Source organism: Culex quinquefasciatus, chromosome 2, assembly GCF_015732765.1.
Source record: "Culex quinquefasciatus strain JHB chromosome 2, VPISU_Cqui_1.0_pri_paternal, whole genome shotgun sequence".
Classification (NCBI taxonomy): domain Eukaryota; kingdom Metazoa; phylum Arthropoda; class Insecta; order Diptera; family Culicidae; genus Culex; species Culex quinquefasciatus.
In genome coordinates, this window is record NC_051862.1 from 56,153,845 (window position 1) to 56,170,812 (window position 16,968).

Sequence of the window (16,968 nt, forward strand, 5' to 3'; positions counted from 1 at the left end):
GATTATTAAATTATCAACAGGTAGTTGACACCTGATGATAACTGTTATTATTTCAGCACTCAACGAGATATGCAGCTGGAAGACGGACACAATCCGAATTCACCTCTGCGGAGGAAGGTACTCCTGAAGATGTCCAAACAGGCGGGGTATGAGTTCTGCGACGTAACGTCCATCCACGGAGTGAAACAGTGCTTCGGTAGTGATAAGTTTCTCCCGGAGAAGTACCTGTGTTCAGTATTGTTTGTCATTAGTTCCTAATACCGACCTCTTGCAGGGTTTGGTGGGTCACCGTCTTTATCATTTCCTATACCTCTGCCTCAGCCAGATGTACTCCGTGTACCGGAAGTGGGAGCGCGATCCCATTATCGTCAGCTTCGACCAGCACCCGCAGCCGATCTACTCGATACCGTTCCCGGCGATCACGATCTGCCCGGAGACGAAGGTCAAATCTTCCACACTCAATCTCACCGAGACGTTCATCCTGGTGCGAAGTCGCAAGCTGGACGAGACCATGGACAGCGAACGGGTCCGGAAGTTGATGGCTCTGCTACAGCTGTGTGACTATCAGCTGTACGATCGGAACGAAAATGCCACCGCAGACGAAGACATTCTGCAGTTGTTACGTCGGCTGGCGATACCATCCTTTGAAGTGTTCAACGCGTGTCTTTGGCAAGCGACCTCGTTCAGGTGCTTGGATCTGTTCAAGACGACGCTTACGGAGAAAGGCTTCTGCTTCACGTTCAACATGATCGGCAACAACGAGCTGCTGCGAAAGGAAGAGTTGGACTCTAGGTATGCTTTTAATTCCGAGACTCGAGAATCCGACTGGGATTTGGACTCCGGATACCGCCAGGGCGGAGTCTTTCCGTTCCGAGTCGTCGCCGGCGATTACAACGAGGGAATTAAAGTCATGCTGATTGCCAAGAAGGTCGACATGGACTACTTCTGCGGGGACAAGTTCCAGGGCTTCCGCGTCCTTCTTCACATGCCCAACGAGTACCCCCAGCTCTCGAGCCAGTTCTTCCGGATTCCACTGAACCAGGAGCTCATAGTGACCGTAACTCCACGCGTGATATCCACGGACGATCACGCAATGCTGTACAGCGCCGATAAGCGCAACTGCTACCACGGCACCGAGCGCTACCTGCGCTTCTTCCGGATCTACAACCGCAGGAACTGCGAGGTCGAGTGTCTCACAAACATCACGCTGCAGCTGTGCAGCTGTGTCCGGTTCTGGATGCCCCGACCGGTCGGGGCTCCACTTTGCGGCCTTCGGGACAATCCGTGCGCCGAAAAGGCCATGTCCAACATGATCAAGGCGGAAGCCGCCAAGGTGAAGGGAGAATCGGTGGAGAACGCGGCGTACTGTAACTGCATGCCGTCGTGCACTCACGTCGAGTATCAGACGCAGATCTCGCAGGCGGACTGGGAGTGGCAGCAGGGAGGCTTCTTCGACTTTGACAAGCGACAACCCGATGAGTTCGTCAAATTTCAACTTCTTAAAACATATTTTGACCTTCACAACCTTCCAGCGTGCACCAATCCAAGATGGTCATCTACTTCAAGGAGTCCCACTTTATCCCAATCTCGCGCAGCGAAATCAACAGCATCAGCGATCTGTTCGCCAGCGCCGGTGGGCTGATGGGACTATTCATGGGGGTAAGTTTGATCAGCTTGGTAGAACTGCTGTACTACTGTACCGTGCGACCGTTTACGCTGTGGAAGTTATCCCGGCGGAGACGGAGCTCGGTCTGGACTAGCGCCGAGTCGGCGAACCACTGCAGTTCGAAAGAGTCGGCCGGAGTTCAATGATCCGTATCGCGGGGCAAACTTTCGATTTCATACCGTGTCATTAGCGCGTACTCTAGGGACATCATCGCGTGATCCTGAATAAACTGTAAAACGCCAGTGTTGCCTGTTTTTGTTATCCGATGAATGCATTTTTAAGCGCTGCGGCGTGTAGAACATGTTAGAGTTGATTCAACCTTGCACTGCAGAAGATGTACGGTGGGAAGCAAGTCAAGCTGCACAGCTACTGGCAGGATGCCAAGGTTTTGGCCAGGGACTTTTGTCGCGAGAGTTCGATCCACGGGTTCAAGTACCTGATGGGATCTCATCGGGCTCTTATCGAGAAGTATGATTCCCTTCCAGGAACGTTTGGTGGTTCACAGATTACTTCCACAGAATTTGGTGGTTTGCGGTGACCTGCATCTCGCTATACGGCTGCGGAAGCCTCATCCACAACGTCTATCAAAAGTGGCAGATGGATCCGGTGATCGTGAGCTTCGCGACGAAACCCGTGCCGGTATTTCGGATTCCCTTTCCCTCGGTGACCATCTGTCCGGAGATTAAGGTGAAGATGGATCGGCTGAACTTTACCCAAATCTACAACGAAGTCATCGAGGGGACTCTCAAGGAACAAATGGACGGGGAGCGGTAAGTTTGATGATTTGTAGGATTTCTCAATGATTTGATTGTTTTTAGGGTTGGGAAGCTACTGGCGATGCTGCAAGTCTGCGACTTTGTCCTCTACGAGGTCTTCACCAACGAAACATTCGACGATGACTGCGTAAGGCTGCTTCAGCAGATGAAGATTCCTCAGAACGAGTTGTTCTTGTACTGTCAATGGCGCGATGAAAACGTAAATTGCAGCGAAAAGTTTCGCCCGACGCTGACCGAGAAGGGAATCTGTTACACGTTCAACTCACTATCGGAAGATGATCTGCTACGCAAGGAAGGGCTACATAACGAGTACCCGTACCTGGCAGAAACAAGACCAATTGTCAACTGGACCTTGGACGAAGGTTACTCTCCCGACGCCACCCGTGGCGTCTATCCGCAGCGAGTTCTAGGATCAGGAATCAGCGCCGGCCTGAACGTCATGATCAAAGCCAACTTGAGCGACATGGACTACCTGTGCAGTAACACGTTCCAGGGGTTCCAAGTGCTCCTACACACCCCACACGAGTACCCCCAACTCAGCCAGCGACACTTCCGAGTCCCGCTGAACCAACAGGTCGTGGTCTCGGTCACTCCGGACATCGTTACAACCTCGGAAGACGTCAAAGCGTACCAACCGCACCGCCGCCAGTGCTACTTTGACAACGAGCGCTACCTGCGCTTCTTTCGAATCTACAGCCAGAAGAACTGCGAGCTCGAGTGCCTCACCAACTACACCCTGGAGCAGTGCGGTTGCGTCAAATTTTCAATGCCACGGCCGGCGGACGCGAGGATCTGCGGGCTGAGCAAGATCCGGTGCTACAAGCGAGCCGCCGTGGACATCTTGCTGTCGAACGCGAAGATGATCGTCAACAAGAGTAAGATATCGAAGGACAAGTGCGACTGCCTGCCGGCTTGCTCGACGCTACGCTATCACAGTGAGCTGTCCCAGTCGGATTTTCAGTGGACCAAGATGATCCCGGTGGCGAAGGCGTACCGGACCGAGCTGCAGGGGTGAGTTGTGGGGAGTTGTTTTCGGGGGAGAGGGTATTCAAAATCGTTTTGTTTGCAGGGTTCAACTAGCCAATTTGGTGGTGTTGTTTAGAGATGCTGGATTCATTCCGGTTGTGCGACGTGAACTCTACGGATCAACGGATCTGCTTGCAAACTGTGGAGGATTGCTGGGACTGTTCATGGGGATCAGCATTCTTAGTTTGGTTGAGATTTTGTACTACTGTTCGATCAAACCATTGGTCATCTGGTGGAAAGGGATGAACTTGACCCCGGTCAAACAGATAACTCCCATTGCGGAGTACAAGAATCCCTTCGCGAGCAAGATTCTCCACGCAGGGTACAAATCCGATGTCGTAGGAAAGTTCTACTTGAAGTGAGCTATATCATTTGATGTTTGCTTTGCATTCAAATCCCAACAGAGCTAATGTCAACGTAACCTAACCCTCTATCACGTGTGTTTGATTTGGAGAGATTTCTCGCGTGTCAATAAATGGCGTGTTGTCGTGTTAACCCGTAACCCGTGCATGCATTTTTCATCACTTGCCAATTGCCCTCGTGCGCGATGAGACGTGTTAAATAGGACACTCTCGAAGCGGCTAATCGGGAAAGGTCGGATATCATGTACGGTGAAAAGTCAAGTGATTGGTGGAACCGCTGCAAGCTGCTGGTGAGGGAGTTTTGCCGTGAAAGTTCAATCCACGGATGCAAGTACATCGTTGGGGCCAACAGGGCTTTGATAGAGAAGTAAGCGTTTAAATTACAAACTAGATTTGCAGTTCAAATCATTCTTCTTGCAGAACTTGGTGGCTCATCGTGTCCGGAATATCACTCTATGGTTGCGGTAGTCTCATCCACAACGTGTACGAAAAGTGGCAATCTGACCCGGTGATCGTCAGCTTTGCCTCCAAGCAGGTTCCAATCTTCAAGATACCGTTTCCTTCGGTGACGATCTGTCCGGAGAACAAGGTCAAGATGACACACATCAACATTTCTCAGTCGTACTACGATGCAATCGAAGGGAATCTTACGGAGCGATCGGATCCTGAGCGGTGAGTTTAGTCTTCATCAAGTTCTACACAAGTAATGTTATTGTCTGATCCAGCTTCAGGAAGCTGCTCGCCATGCTGCAGGTGTGTGACTTTATGATGTACGAGATCATCAAGAACGAAACGTACGACGACGAATGCATCAAGTGGCTGCAGCGTATGAAGACACCTCTGGATGAGATATTCATCACATGCCAGTGGCGCAGCGAGGACGTCAACTGCACGGAAAAGTTTCGACCTACGTTGACCGCTAAAGGCATGTGTTACACGTTCAACTCGCTCTCCGCTGAAGATATGCTGCGCACATCGGAGCTCAACTCCGAGTACCAGTATCTGGCGGAGACCCGGAGAATCACAAACTGGACCTTGGATCGTGGTTATTCGCTCGGATCAACGCAAGGTGTCTACCCTCAACGGGTGCTCGGAGCAGGAGTTGGTGGGGGACTGCACGTTCTGATCAAAGCGAACATCAGCGATATGGATTACCAGTGTAGCAATACCTTCCAGGGATTCCGTGTGATGCTGCACACTCCGATCGAGTATCCTGAGCTAAACCTGCGCAGTTTCCGCGTTCCACTGGACCAAGAAGTGGTGGTTTCGGTTATTCCGGAGGTCGTTGAAACATCTGCCGAAGTCAAGGACTATTCACCCGAAGGTCGTCAGTGTTACTATGCGAACGAGCGACACCTGCGATTCTTCCGGGTGTACAGTCTGGAAAACTGCCAGATGGAATGTCTCACAAACTACACCATTGAACGTTGTGGCTGTGTAAAGTACTCAATGCCGCGACCCCCGGATGTACGTATCTGCGGTCTGACCAAGGTTAAATGTTACCAAAGAGCCGTTGTGGAGATGCTCAAGTCCAAGGCTAACATGGTAAAATTTGAGAATCCTCGCTTCAAGGACTCGTGCAATTGTCTGGCATCGTGTACCACGATCCAGTACAACGTCGAGCTATCTCAGTCCAACTTCAACTGGCACAAACTGCTTCCGGCTACCAAACGTTTCTTGCAGGGTGTCGAAGGAACCCAAGTATCAAGCCTATTGGTCATGTTCAGGACGGAAGGATTCATTCCGGTGGTTCGAAGGGAGCTTTACGGAACGACCGATCTTCTGGCGAACGCTGGAGGTCTGCTGGGACTGTTCATGGGTATTAGCATCCTAAGTCTGGTGGAGATTCTGTACTATTGCTCGATCAAACCGTTGGTGCTGTGGTGGAAGGAATTGAACAAAGTTGTAACCGTCAAGCAGGTCACTCCGATTGTAGGAGGAGCCAAACCTAGCGTTGTTAGAATGTTTTATATGAAGTGAATCCCTGAAGGTGTAAGTCAGTTTGGAGTGTTTATTTTAATCCAAATCCCACTTGATCAAAAGTCAACAAAGCTCTACTCACTTAAAACTGTTTGATTTAAACAGATTTCTTGCGTGTTATCATCCAATAAAGAACTGTTGAGTTGTCGTGCTAACCACCATCTTCATGCATTTTTAATCCTTTGACAATCATCCTGGATGCACTCGTTTATTGAGCGCGATGAGATGTGTAAATAGGTCGCACTATATATTTAATAGCAAAGGGTGCAACTTGTTAGTCACCACCATGTACGGTGACAAGTCAAGTGTTCGTTCTGCAGCGAAGCCACGCGATTGGTGGACCTATATCAAACTTTTGCTGAAGGAGTTTTGTCGTGAGAGTTCAATACATGGCTTTAAATACATCGTTGGATCCAACAGGGCCCTCATAGAGAAGTTTGTCAATCAAATTGATTACAGGCCGACCTTCAGCTCAAATCTTTCTTCTCGTAGAACATGGTGGCTCGTCGTATCCTGTCTGTCCCTGTACGGTTGTGGAAATCTCATCCACAACATCTTCAACAAGTGGCAGCTCGATCCGGTGATTGTCAGCTTCGCCACCAAGCAGGTGCCGATTTACAAGATTCCGTTCCCATCGGTGACGATCTGTCCGGAGATCAAGGTCAAGATGTCGCAGCTTAACTTTACTCAAGCGTACTACGATGCGATCGCGGGTAGCCTAACGGAGCAGTCCGATCCGGAGCGGTGAGTTGGTATGGGCCGGTTTTGAACTCTCGAATAAATAACTTGTATCCTTTTAGTATAGGGAAGTTGCTGGCAATGATGCAGGTTTGCGACTTTAGCATGTATGACGTTTTTACCAACGAAACGTACGACGACGATTGCATCAAGATGTTGAAACTGATGAAACTTCAGCAAGAGGAGATATTCGTCGTGTGTCAGTGGCGTGGTGAGGCAGTTAATTGCACGGAGAAGTTTCGACCGACGTTGACCGCTAAGGGGATCTGCTACACCTTCAACTCGCTCTCAGCGGAAGATATGATGCGCACGGAACAGCTCAATACCGAGTACCGATACGTGACGGAGACCCGTAACATCTTGAACTGGAGCCTGGACCGGGGGTATACTCCCGAATCGACGCGAGGTGTCTATCCTCAGCGAGTCCTGGGAGCGGGAATCGGTGGAGGCTTGAACGTCTTGATCAAAGCGAACGTCAGCGATATGGACAACCTTTGCAGCAATACCTTCCAGGGTTCCGGGTGATGCTGCACATGCCGGTCGAGTATCCGGAGCTAAACTTGCGCAGCTTCCGCATGCCGCTGGATCAAGAAGTGGTGGTTTCGGTGATTCCAGAAGTTGTCAAGACTTCACCCGAAGTGAAGAGCTACACTCCGGAACGTCGGCAGTGTTACTATTCAAACGAGCGATATCTGCGATTCTTTCGGATGTACAGTCTGGAGAACTGCCAGATGGAATGTCTCACAAATTACACAATTCAACGCTGTGGTTGCGTTAAGTACTCGATGCCACGACCTCCGGATGTTAGAATCTGTGGTCTGACCAAGGTTAAATGCTACAAAAGAGCTGCAACGGAAATGCTCATGTCCAGAGCGAAAATGATCAAGCTGGAGAAACCTCACTACAAGGACTCGTGCGATTGCCTAGCCTCGTGTACTACAGTGCGCTATCACATCGAGCTGTCGCAGTCGAATTTCAACTGGAAACAGCTGCTTCCGGTTGCCAAAGAGTTTGGAAAATCACTGGATGGGGTACAGATTTCCAGCCTGGTGATCATGTTCAGGACGGAAGGATTCATTCCGGTGGTCCGAAGGAGCTGTACGGAACTACTGATCTGTTGGCGAATGCTGGGGGGTTGTTGGGACTGTTCATGGGAATTAGCATTCTTAGTTTGGTTGAGATTTTGTACTTTTGCTCAATCAAACCCTTGCTTATGTGGTGGAGAGGTGATATCGGGGTTAAGCAAGTGTGTTCCGTAATATCCTACAACAATCAAGAAGGATTCACCGAACGGGAAAAGTTCGCATCGTACAACATGGACAAGTTTTATGTACAGTAAGGGTCGATGTTGTGCAGCAATAATTAAATGTTTGTGATGCACTTAATTAGACTATCATTTGCACTCATCCTTAAAGCAGTAGCGTGACTGCTGGTCCTAAACATGGTATCATGCATAAATCATAAAGCTTCAAGAGGTTATAAAAGGCATCTTGGACTCATCAACGCCAATTACCACCTCGATACCCCAGCGATCATGTACGTATCCCGTGCGACCAAATTCGAACCCAAGCTCACCCCCGCCGAAAAGGGTCGCAACTACCTGCACGAATCCAAACAGCTCGCCGAGGAGTTCTGCAACAACACCTCGATCCATGGGGTAAAGTACTTTGTCGGATCCAACCGGGCGCTCATCGAGAAGGTCTGGTGGATCATCGTGTTCCTGCTCTGCTTGTATGGTTGTGGAACGCTCATCCAAACCGTATACATCAAGTGGGATCGCGAGCCGGTCATTGTGACATTTGCCCAGAAACCGACCCCGGTGTTCCAAATCCCATTCCCAGCGGTAACGATCTGCCCGGAGACCAAGGTCAAGGCTCGCGAGTTCAACTTTACCCGGGCGTACCACCTCAGCATGCATCCGCTGTTCCGGAAGACACTTAGCGATGATGAGTGAGTTCCTTTCTGGGTGTTCTACGATCAGCTACTAGTTTATCGTTGCAGGTTAGAGAAATTGCTGGCGATGTTGCAGGTCTGCGAGTTCGCTTTTGTGGAGCAGTTCCCAAACCAAACGTACGATGACAATTGCGTAAAGCTGCTCAAGTCGATGGCGATTCCTCAGCACGAGATGTTCTTGGCTTGCAACTGGCGCGCGGAGAGCTTCAACTGCTCGTCGGAGTTTACGCTGACGCTGACTGATGTGGGCTTCTGCTACACGTTCAACTCGTTGTCCGGTGAGGATATGCTGAGGAAGGATCAGCTTCACGCGGACTTTCGATATCTGGAGGAGGCGCGATCGTCTAGCAGTTGGTCGTTGCACGATGGGTATCTACCTGGGACAGAAATCGATACGTATCCACGACGGGTTCTTGGAGCCGGCATCAAAGCTGGAGTGTCCGCTTTGTTGAAGGCCAACGATAGCGACTTGGACTACCTTTGCGGAGTATCATCTTGAGTTATGTTCTAATCTCATTAAACTCAACATAACTCTTATTCCAGAACTCATTCCAGGGATTCAAGGTGCTGCTGCACATGCCCAACGAGTATCCGCTTCTCCTTAACCAGCACTTTAGAGTTCCCCTCAACCAGGAGGTGGCCGTCTCGGTTACCCCACGCATGATCGAAACGTCTGAATCGATCGACTCGTACAAACCGTCCCGGCGCCAGTGCTTCTTCAACCACGAGCGGTACCTCAAGTTCTTCCGCACGTACTCGCAGACCAACTGCGAGCTGGAATGTCTGGCGAACTTTACCCTGGAGCGCTGTGGATGCGTCAAGTTTTCGATGCCACGGGTCTCGGGAGTGCACATCTGCGGCATCGGCAAGGAGGTCTGCTACGAGCAGGCGACGATTGAGTTGCTCGAGATGGAGGTAAAGTATCGGGAGAATCCGGACGTGCCGTACCAGGACGACTGCAACTGTCTGCCATCATGCACCTCGGTGCAGTACAACACCGAGATATCGCAGGCCTCGTTTGAGTGGAAGAAGCTGCTGCCGGTTGTGAGGTCGTTCGGGGATGAAGTCAAAGGGTTAGTGATTTAAGGTCGATGTTAAAGGTACTGATAGATCTTTTCTTTTCAGAGTCCAGCTGTCCCATCTGATCGTGTTCTTCAAGGACGCACAGTTTATTCCGGTTATGCGGAGCGAGTTGTTTGGATTGACGGATTTCCTGGCGAATTGTGGAGGGTTGTTGGGACTTTTCATGGGAGTCAGCATCCTGAGCTTGGTGGAGATATTCTATTACTGTGTCATCAAACCGCTGATCATGTGGAGTAAATCACAGAAGAATAAAGGCAACTCTGTGCAGGTTCTGATGGTTGATGGGCAGAAACCGGTTATCAAGGATCAGATCAACATTTGGCAGCCGGATGGCAGGATTTCAACGAAGTATTAGGATAGTGTGTTCTAGTTGCATTTATGATCAACAGCACATTTAAACCACAGCATTATTGTAAACACCTTAAACACGTTGAGAAATTTATTGAAAATAAAGTGTGATGCACAAACCATTTGAAATATTTGTTTAAAATATACTTTCAATTCGTACCATTTTACCTCGATCGACGCCAATTCCACCACAAAACGAACGGCTTGAGCGTACAGTAGTACAGAATCTCAGCAAAGCTGAGCAGACTTACACCCAGAAACAACCCTAGAAGACCTCCGCAGTTTGCCAAAAACTCCGTATCGCCGTACAGTTCGCTTCGCTTGATCGCTATGAATTCCGGTTCTTTGAAGTACACGATCAAGTAGGAGAGGTGGATTCTGCAAAATTTAATGACATTATTGAGGCTAAGATTACCAAAATCACGAACCTCTCCATACGATCCAGTTCGAACTGCTTCATGTGATGCCAGTCAAAGTCCGCTTGCGATATCTCCGCGTCGTACTGCAGTGTGCTGCAAGCCGGCATACATTGGCAGCCATCTTTGAACGTCAACCGATCGCCGTAGATGTCCATCCGGAGCAGGCTGTACTCGGCCATCTGGTAGCACCGCATAGCGCCTACCCCACAGACGGGCACCAGACGAGCTCGTGGCATCGAGAACCGGGTACAGCCACAAAGCTTCACCGTGTAGTTGCTGAGACATTCCAGCTCGCAGTTTGCTTGGCTGTACACACTGAAGAATCGTAGCTTTCGTTCTTCTTGGAAGAAGCAATTTCGGCGCTTCGGGTTGTAGTGACGGATGCTGTCGGTGGTCAGGGCCAGGTGCGGGATCACCTCGACCGACACCTCCTGATCCAGCGGTACTTGAATGTAGTTCGACAGGGAAGGGTAGTCAGTGGGGGTGTGGAGTTGAATCTTGTAGCCTTGAATACAACTCTAAGGATTGAAGTAGAATGAGATTTATGGATGACGGATCTTACGAGACACCTACCCCACAGAGGTAGTCCAGGTCATTCTGATTAGTTTGTAGAACTACAACCAAGCTGGTTTTCTTTCCAGAAGTTGAAGCTCTCCGAGGAGGGTTGTCTAAACCACCATCGATTAAGAAATCAGGATGAACTTCACCGACTCGTAGCAGGTGGGACAGCGCTAGTGAATTGAAAGTGTAACAGATGCCTTGGTCGGTAACAGTGGTGTGAAACTCCTGGCTACAGTTTAGCGGTTGTCGTCCCCATGAACACTGCTTAAGAAGAGACGGCTTGGGAACAGCTAGATCACGCAGAGTTCGTATGCAATGATTATCGTACAATCTTATTGCCTGATCAATTCCCGTACCCAGGTCGCATATCTGCCACATGGTGATGAAAGTGTTCAAACTTGTCTTATCCAGCTTGATAGCTTTATGCTTGTGGTAAGCATCGGTAAAGTTAAACCGGGAAATTTGTGACTTGACCTCGGGACAGATTGTGATTGCTGGGAAAGGAATGTCGCTAACATCTGAAGCCTTGGTAGCAAAGGAGACGATTCCCGGGCTGTTGTCCCATTTCACGTAGAGTGCGCGTATCATCCAACCGCAGGAGTAGAATGAAAGTAGAAGTACAATTATCCACCAAAATCTGGAATGATTGTTTTGATTAGCAATAGGTATCTTTGAAATTTGTCGAAACTAGATGCACCTCCCAAAAAGGGACTGACGAATGTCGAAGAAAAACCTCAAGCCATGTATGGAACTGTTATCAAAGTATTCTTTTAAATACTTTTTAAATCTCGCAATCGCTGACATTTCTTAAAGATTTAAACTCAATTTTGTTGTGTTCAACATATTGTATATGAAACATATAGAAATGATAAAAAAAACATAACTTGATGAACAAAAAACTGATTGACATCCTGGCACGTAGGCACATTCAACTTAATTTGTAGAAGGATGTCATCATTGAGCAGATTTTTTTTTTCAAAATCAACATCAACGCCTATACAACAAAGTCCATTTTGTTAATTGGTAATGCAATAAATAGAATTGGTAATGAGCAGATTAACAAAAACAAGTCATGGATGCCACGGCAACACCTCCTGGACGTCATGAAATCTGCGAACTCGTCGATGGTAGCAAAAATCCCTCCATGGTCTTATCGCAGCGTAGTACAGAATCTCCATCAAGCTGACCACACTGGCACCCATCATCAGCCCGTACAGACCCCCGAAGCGAGCCAGCATATCGCCAAAACCAATCAGTTCCCGCCGTATCAACGGCAGCATCTGATTGTTCTTGAAGGTTACAGTCAGTGACGATGTAACGTACCTGAAAACGGGGATTCTGATATTGATATCATAAGATTACTGATTGAAAGCATACTCATCAGCCTCCGAGTAGTTGAATCCCAGCGCCCAAACGTAAGCTTCGTAGTTGAACGGTAGATGGGAGATTTCGACGTCGTACCGCACGGTCTTACATGTCGGAAGACACCCGCAAGCGTCCTGCCACTGCCCATCGTACCTGGCCTGCGAGTTGTAGGTATCAGCGTACACCGCCCGGTAGCAAGCGATCTCGTGGGCGTTACAGATTCGCGTGTTCGGACCACGAACCATAGCCAAGTGGACGCAGCCACAGACCTCAGCCGTCCGGTTCGCAACACATTCCGCTAGGCAATTGTTTTGATTGTACACTTTGAAGAATCGCAGGTACTTCTCGCCGGAGAAGTAACACTGACGGCTTGGGTACGGGTAGGAATTCAAGCTAGCAGCTACCACGGTCAACTCTGGTACCAGCACCAACGCAACGTACGCACTCATCGGTAGTCGGTAGTAGAAGTCGTTAACCATGGGAACCTCGTCGGGAGCATGAATCAACACCTTAAATCCATCCAGCAGACCCTCGCAAAATACTTCGTCGTCAGGTCTCCTACTTCCAAGATCCAGCAGCAGTCCACCCTGAAGACCCCGACGGAACGAACGGTACGGGTAGCTTTCGCCTTGACCGTATCCGCCCTCCATTGACCAGTTCTGCGACCTTCTCGTAGCTTTCGAGTACTGGTATTCCGAGTGAAGATTCTCCACGCGGTACAGATCTTCCGCAGCGATTGCGTTGAACGTGAAGCAGAGTCCCTTGTCGGTTAGGGAATCGGTGAGAACTTCGCTCGGTTCAAGCACTGAATTGCTCCAATAAGAATGAAGAAAGTAATTGACCGACGGAGGTGCCATATCTATCAACGTCTCCACTGAAGTATCGTTCAACGGTTCGGTAAAGTCAAATACATCGGTTAGTTCCGAGCAGACGTGAGCCAAGCTATTCAGCTTCTCAAGACGATCCCAACTCAGCGGTTCCTTTTTCAACACGACCGACTCAAACACTTCGGTAAGGTTGAGCTCCTCGACGCTGGTCTTCGCCATCGGACACAACGTAACCGCTGGAAAGGGTATGGCACTGATGGGAAAAAACTCCGACGCGTAGCTGATGATCAGCGGATTGTTGTGGTACTTGCGGTACGTTGAGGTGATCGTCAGCAGGGTGATCGCGGCGGAGCCACCGATGCAGAGCAACCACCATAGACGCTCGATCAGCAGGAGTTTTGCCAAGACTAGGTATCGCATGGCGTACACCGTTCCGCCAGTGCAGAACTCTACCCAGAGATCTCGTAAGCCACGGAGGGACATCTTTTTACGAATGATTTTCAAGTGCTTTAATTTATTAACAATCATCAAATTGCGTGAGGATAAGCAATAAGGTCAGGACAATTGGTATTATTAGTTGATATCATGACACGCTGGTAACACCCACGTGTGGGCTTCAAGGTCGCCACGGCAGGACGTGCCGGAATCTCTGCGCGTCATCGGCGTCCTCGTTTCGCCAGGGTCGGATCAGGCAATAGTAGAAGATCTCCAGCAGGCTGATAACGCTCGCTCCCATCATGAGTCCGAACAGTCCGCCCAGCTTGGCCAGCAGGTCGCTCCAACCTAGTAGCTCACGGCGCACCAAAGGAAGCGTCCACTTGCTGCGATAGGACACGATCAGGATGGAAGGAGTTATACTGAAAGTGCACAAATAAGCGAGGGTGCAATTGATGCGTACTGGGGCCAACTTACAAGTCAAGTTGTCCTTCGTTATACCCAGCTGCATGTGCCAGCGCCCCAAAGTCAAAGTCCATCTGCGACAGCTCAACTTGGTACTGGAGGGTCGCACAAGCCGGCAAGCACTCGCAAGCGTCCTGCTGGGTGTCGGTCACGTTGTAGATTTTGAAGAACGACTCTTCGTAGCAATCGATGCTGGAAGCGTCGCAAACTTTCACGTTGGGGCCCCGCGGCATCGAGAACTTAGCGCAGCCACAGTCTCGCATCGTAATGTTGGCGATACACTCGTGAATGCAGTTTGACTCGGTGTAGATTGCAAAGTAGCGTAAAAATCGCTCACCGTTGAAGTAGCACTGTCGTCTGGAGATTGAATATCTTTAGTTAGGGAAGGACTACTGTAATGAATCTACCTTGTATATGGATGCTTTTGAGGTCATCGGTAATAAATGTTAGCGTTGGCTCCACAGACAGCTTCAGCACTGATGCAAGGGGCAGTCGATAGAAGTACGTGTTCAATAAGGGTACATCGTCAGGCGAGTGAAGAACGACTTTGAATCCGCTTAGAGGGCCCTTAAAAGAAAAACATTGTAACCAACAACTAACATTACAAAGCTATAACTTACATTACACAAACTCTGATCGTCGATTTTTCTCGTTTTCAACACTACGTACAATCCGGAAGAAGTTCCAGTTCCACAGGTCCGGTACGGATAACTGTCCAGATCTTCGGCAAATCGATAGCCATCCTGCAGCGTCCAGTCACCAGAATAATTGTACGCGTCGGAGTAATCGTAATCATAGTGCAGGTTGTACGTCCGATACAGTTGATACGCGTCGACAGCGTTGAACGTGTAGCAAATCCCGTTATCAGTTAAGGACTGAGTGAACAGCGATTCACACGGTAGCTCTTCATTTCTCCACTTGCAGGTCGCGAACACGTCGTCCAGCGAAAGGGCCATAGCTTTCATGATCGGCACGCAGTATTCGTTGAGTGCTCCGTGGGCTTCATACCAGGCTACCATGTAGGGGCACACATGCATCAGGACGCGCAGCATGCGATGTCTTGGGCAAGAAGGGCAAAATCAGATTTGTACACCCAAAACTGGCAGCGCTAGTCCGAGAGAATGATGGTCTCGAGTCGAGAGAATAGTGGTACCATTCACGGACGCAGAGAACACAGCTCGAGATGGGCGATAGAACTATTCTCTCGAGATTCATTTGCAAAAAAAGTTCATCCGTCAAACAAAAAACCAAAAGTGTCGACAACGGGAATCGAACCAGAGACCTTTGACAAACGAATCCAATGACTTAGCTGCCTCGGCCACCACAGCTTGGTGACCAAGGAGAAGTCAGAAGTCGATGTATGACACTTGTTGGAGATTTGTTGATTCAACTAACGAATGAACTCATTTGTTATGATGGTGTGAGTTGGTACCATTATTCTATCGATTTTGGCACTGAGCCCTCAATAAATTTTGAGAGAACGATTATCTCGATTTTGAATTTTGGGTGTAGAGCTTCAGAACTCTTAGACTACTTACTGTTGTTCCGAGAGCTCTAATCCATTATACATCTCGAGGTACAACTCCGTGATGTTCATGTACTCAACCTTAGTCTTGGTCTGGGGGCAGATCGTGACCGCCGGAAACGGAACCGCCCAGATCGGAGCCAACTCCGTATCGTAACTGATCACGACGGGGCTGGCGGACCACTCGCGTAGCGATTTGATGTTGGCGAACACGCAAGCTATGATTACGCCACCAATCCAGGCGAACCACCAGCCACGTTCACCCGGGAGGAGCTTCCGCATGACGAGGTGCCGCGTGGCGTACACGGTGCTACCACTGCAGTACTCGGTCCAGAGCTGATGCAGGAAGCCATCGGAGCTTTGTTGGTTTGCCATGGTTGCTTGAGAACTACGTGTCAGCCACAAAGAGGCAAGCTTTAAATGTCATGGTCGGTTACTTGTTAGTTTTTAATCATGACTGATTAAAAATCTAGATTTGCACGCACAAATACAATTACAACCCTTGAACAAACATGCCTGTCCTCAAAATCTACCATGGTGAGGACCAGAACGTTTCGGCTCATCCTGAAGGAGTTTTTCGACGAGAACTTGGTGTTTGCAGCTCGATTCATTACCAATGCCCGGTCATCCTTCTTTGAGAGGTAACTGTAGGGTCGCAACCAGGACTACTTGAGGCACGACATGCCGAACGCCACACCATCGCTGCCGATCATTAACCTCGCAACCACCCACTGACCTTATGTCCGCTTCCGTTGTGTCCTGTTTCGGATTCCATTAACCGGTTCCTGCACAATTCAATCACACTCACACTTCCGCGCCAAAACGTTCACTCTCAACTGTCCACAGCGTAAACATAAACACGTGCCAAGTACACGGTTCAGCAAGGAATAGTCTGTTTTGGGTTATTATTATCCGGTCAATATATTTAAATTGTTTACATTATTTTGAACGACGAAGACCCTACAGTAACCAAGCTAAGATTTCTCAAAACATCAACCTAACCTCCAATTTCAGATTCTGGTGGATAACGTGGCTAGTGGCGTCCGTCGTGGCGTGCTGTTTAGTAGCAGTCCAAACGCAACAGCGGTGGGAGCGGGATCCCATGGTCATCACGTACGGATCCAGGTTCATGCCCATTTCGACGATTCCCTTCCCAGCCGTTACGATCTGTCCGCTGGTAAAGTCACGCGCTGAACAGTTTAATTTGTCTGAGGCTTACCAGTTGATACGGAATGGGTCCGGCTTATCCGCGAGCAGCCGTGAGAATCTGCGTACCCTGGCGCATGTTTGTCCTCTGTCCAGCTATTGGCCGCTGTTTCAATCTTCAAGGCATGAGTCAATTGTGAGTACTTTACGCCAGCTGCTCTTACCGTTGGATGACTCCATGAGCATGTGCCTGTGGCGGCTTAAGCGGATTCCGTGCGATGAACTGTTCTCCA

At 49.3% G+C, this 16,968-nt stretch overlaps 8 protein-coding genes across 8 annotated transcripts in view; 5 read left to right on the plus strand and 3 right to left on the minus strand.

Annotated features, from left to right (window-relative positions):
* Positions 1-62: 62 nt before the first annotated feature.
* LOC6039649 (pickpocket protein 28) lies at positions 63-1,854 on the plus strand. Its single transcript, XM_038257611.1, is given in 4 exon segments — positions 63-221; positions 275-300; positions 303-1,479; positions 1,533-1,854. Coding segments are annotated over 4 exon segments (1,635 nt in total). The 5' UTR covers positions 63-69; the 3' UTR covers positions 1,813-1,854.
* A 146-nt stretch (positions 1,855-2,000) lies between these two features.
* Positions 2,001-3,830, plus strand: LOC6039648 (pickpocket protein 28). Its single transcript, XM_001849166.2, has 4 exons — positions 2,001-2,134; positions 2,185-2,436; positions 2,485-3,453; positions 3,512-3,830. Exons 1-4 carry the CDS (start codon positions 2,001-2,003, stop codon positions 3,828-3,830), a joined length of 1,674 nt encoding a protein of 557 aa, XP_001849218.2.
* On the plus strand, positions 3,808-5,833 carry LOC119767242 (pickpocket protein 28-like). Its single transcript, XM_038255386.1, has 3 exons — positions 3,808-4,197; positions 4,251-4,502; positions 4,556-5,833. The coding sequence occupies exons 1-3, from the start codon at positions 4,073-4,075 to the stop codon at positions 5,808-5,810; spliced, it is 1,632 nt and encodes a 543-aa protein (XP_038111314.1). The 5' UTR covers positions 3,808-4,072; the 3' UTR covers positions 5,811-5,833.
* Positions 5,834-6,096: 263 nt separating this feature from the next.
* LOC6039646 (pickpocket protein 28) lies at positions 6,097-7,887 on the plus strand. The gene is given in 5 exon segments (XM_038250332.1): positions 6,097-6,245; positions 6,303-6,554; positions 6,611-7,056; positions 7,059-7,637; positions 7,640-7,887. Coding segments are annotated over 5 exon segments (1,674 nt in total).
* LOC119767213 (pickpocket protein 28-like) lies at positions 7,770-9,983 on the plus strand. Its single transcript, XM_038255273.1, has 4 exons — positions 7,770-8,498; positions 8,550-8,988; positions 9,045-9,574; positions 9,627-9,983. Exons 1-4 carry the CDS (start codon positions 7,990-7,992, stop codon positions 9,937-9,939), a joined length of 1,791 nt encoding a protein of 596 aa, XP_038111201.1. The 5' UTR covers positions 7,770-7,989; the 3' UTR covers positions 9,940-9,983.
* A 113-nt stretch (positions 9,984-10,096) lies between these two features.
* LOC6039644 (pickpocket protein 28) lies at positions 10,097-11,500 on the minus strand. The gene is made up of 3 exons (XM_038250333.1): positions 11,252-11,500; positions 10,361-10,869; positions 10,097-10,310 (listed from the first exon to the last, which is right to left on the minus strand). The coding sequence occupies exons 1-3, from the start codon at positions 11,498-11,500 to the stop codon at positions 10,097-10,099; spliced, it is 972 nt and encodes a 323-aa protein (XP_038106261.1).
* A 482-nt stretch (positions 11,501-11,982) lies between these two features.
* Positions 11,983-13,587, minus strand: LOC6039643 (pickpocket protein 28). Its single transcript, XM_038250334.1, has 2 exons — positions 12,290-13,587; positions 11,983-12,235 (listed from the first exon to the last, which is right to left on the minus strand). The coding sequence occupies exons 1-2, from the start codon at positions 13,585-13,587 to the stop codon at positions 11,983-11,985; spliced, it is 1,551 nt and encodes a 516-aa protein (XP_038106262.1).
* Positions 13,588-13,601: 14 nt separating this feature from the next.
* Positions 13,602-16,968, minus strand: part of LOC119766011 (pickpocket protein 28-like) — a 4,312-nt gene continuing 945 nt past the window's right edge. Inside the window, exons 4-9 of the mRNA XM_038250335.1 lie at positions 16,527-16,719; positions 15,543-15,887; positions 14,625-15,063; positions 14,471-14,571; positions 14,017-14,361; positions 13,602-13,961 (exon numbers count right to left, since the gene is read on the minus strand). Of these exons, the coding sequence (XP_038106263.1) occupies positions 13,721-13,961; positions 14,017-14,361; positions 14,471-14,571; positions 14,625-15,063; positions 15,543-15,887; positions 16,527-16,719 (1,664 nt within the window). The 3' untranslated portion in view covers positions 13,602-13,720. The remainder of the gene's footprint in view (positions 13,962-14,016; positions 14,362-14,470; positions 14,572-14,624; positions 15,064-15,542; positions 15,888-16,526; positions 16,720-16,968) is intronic.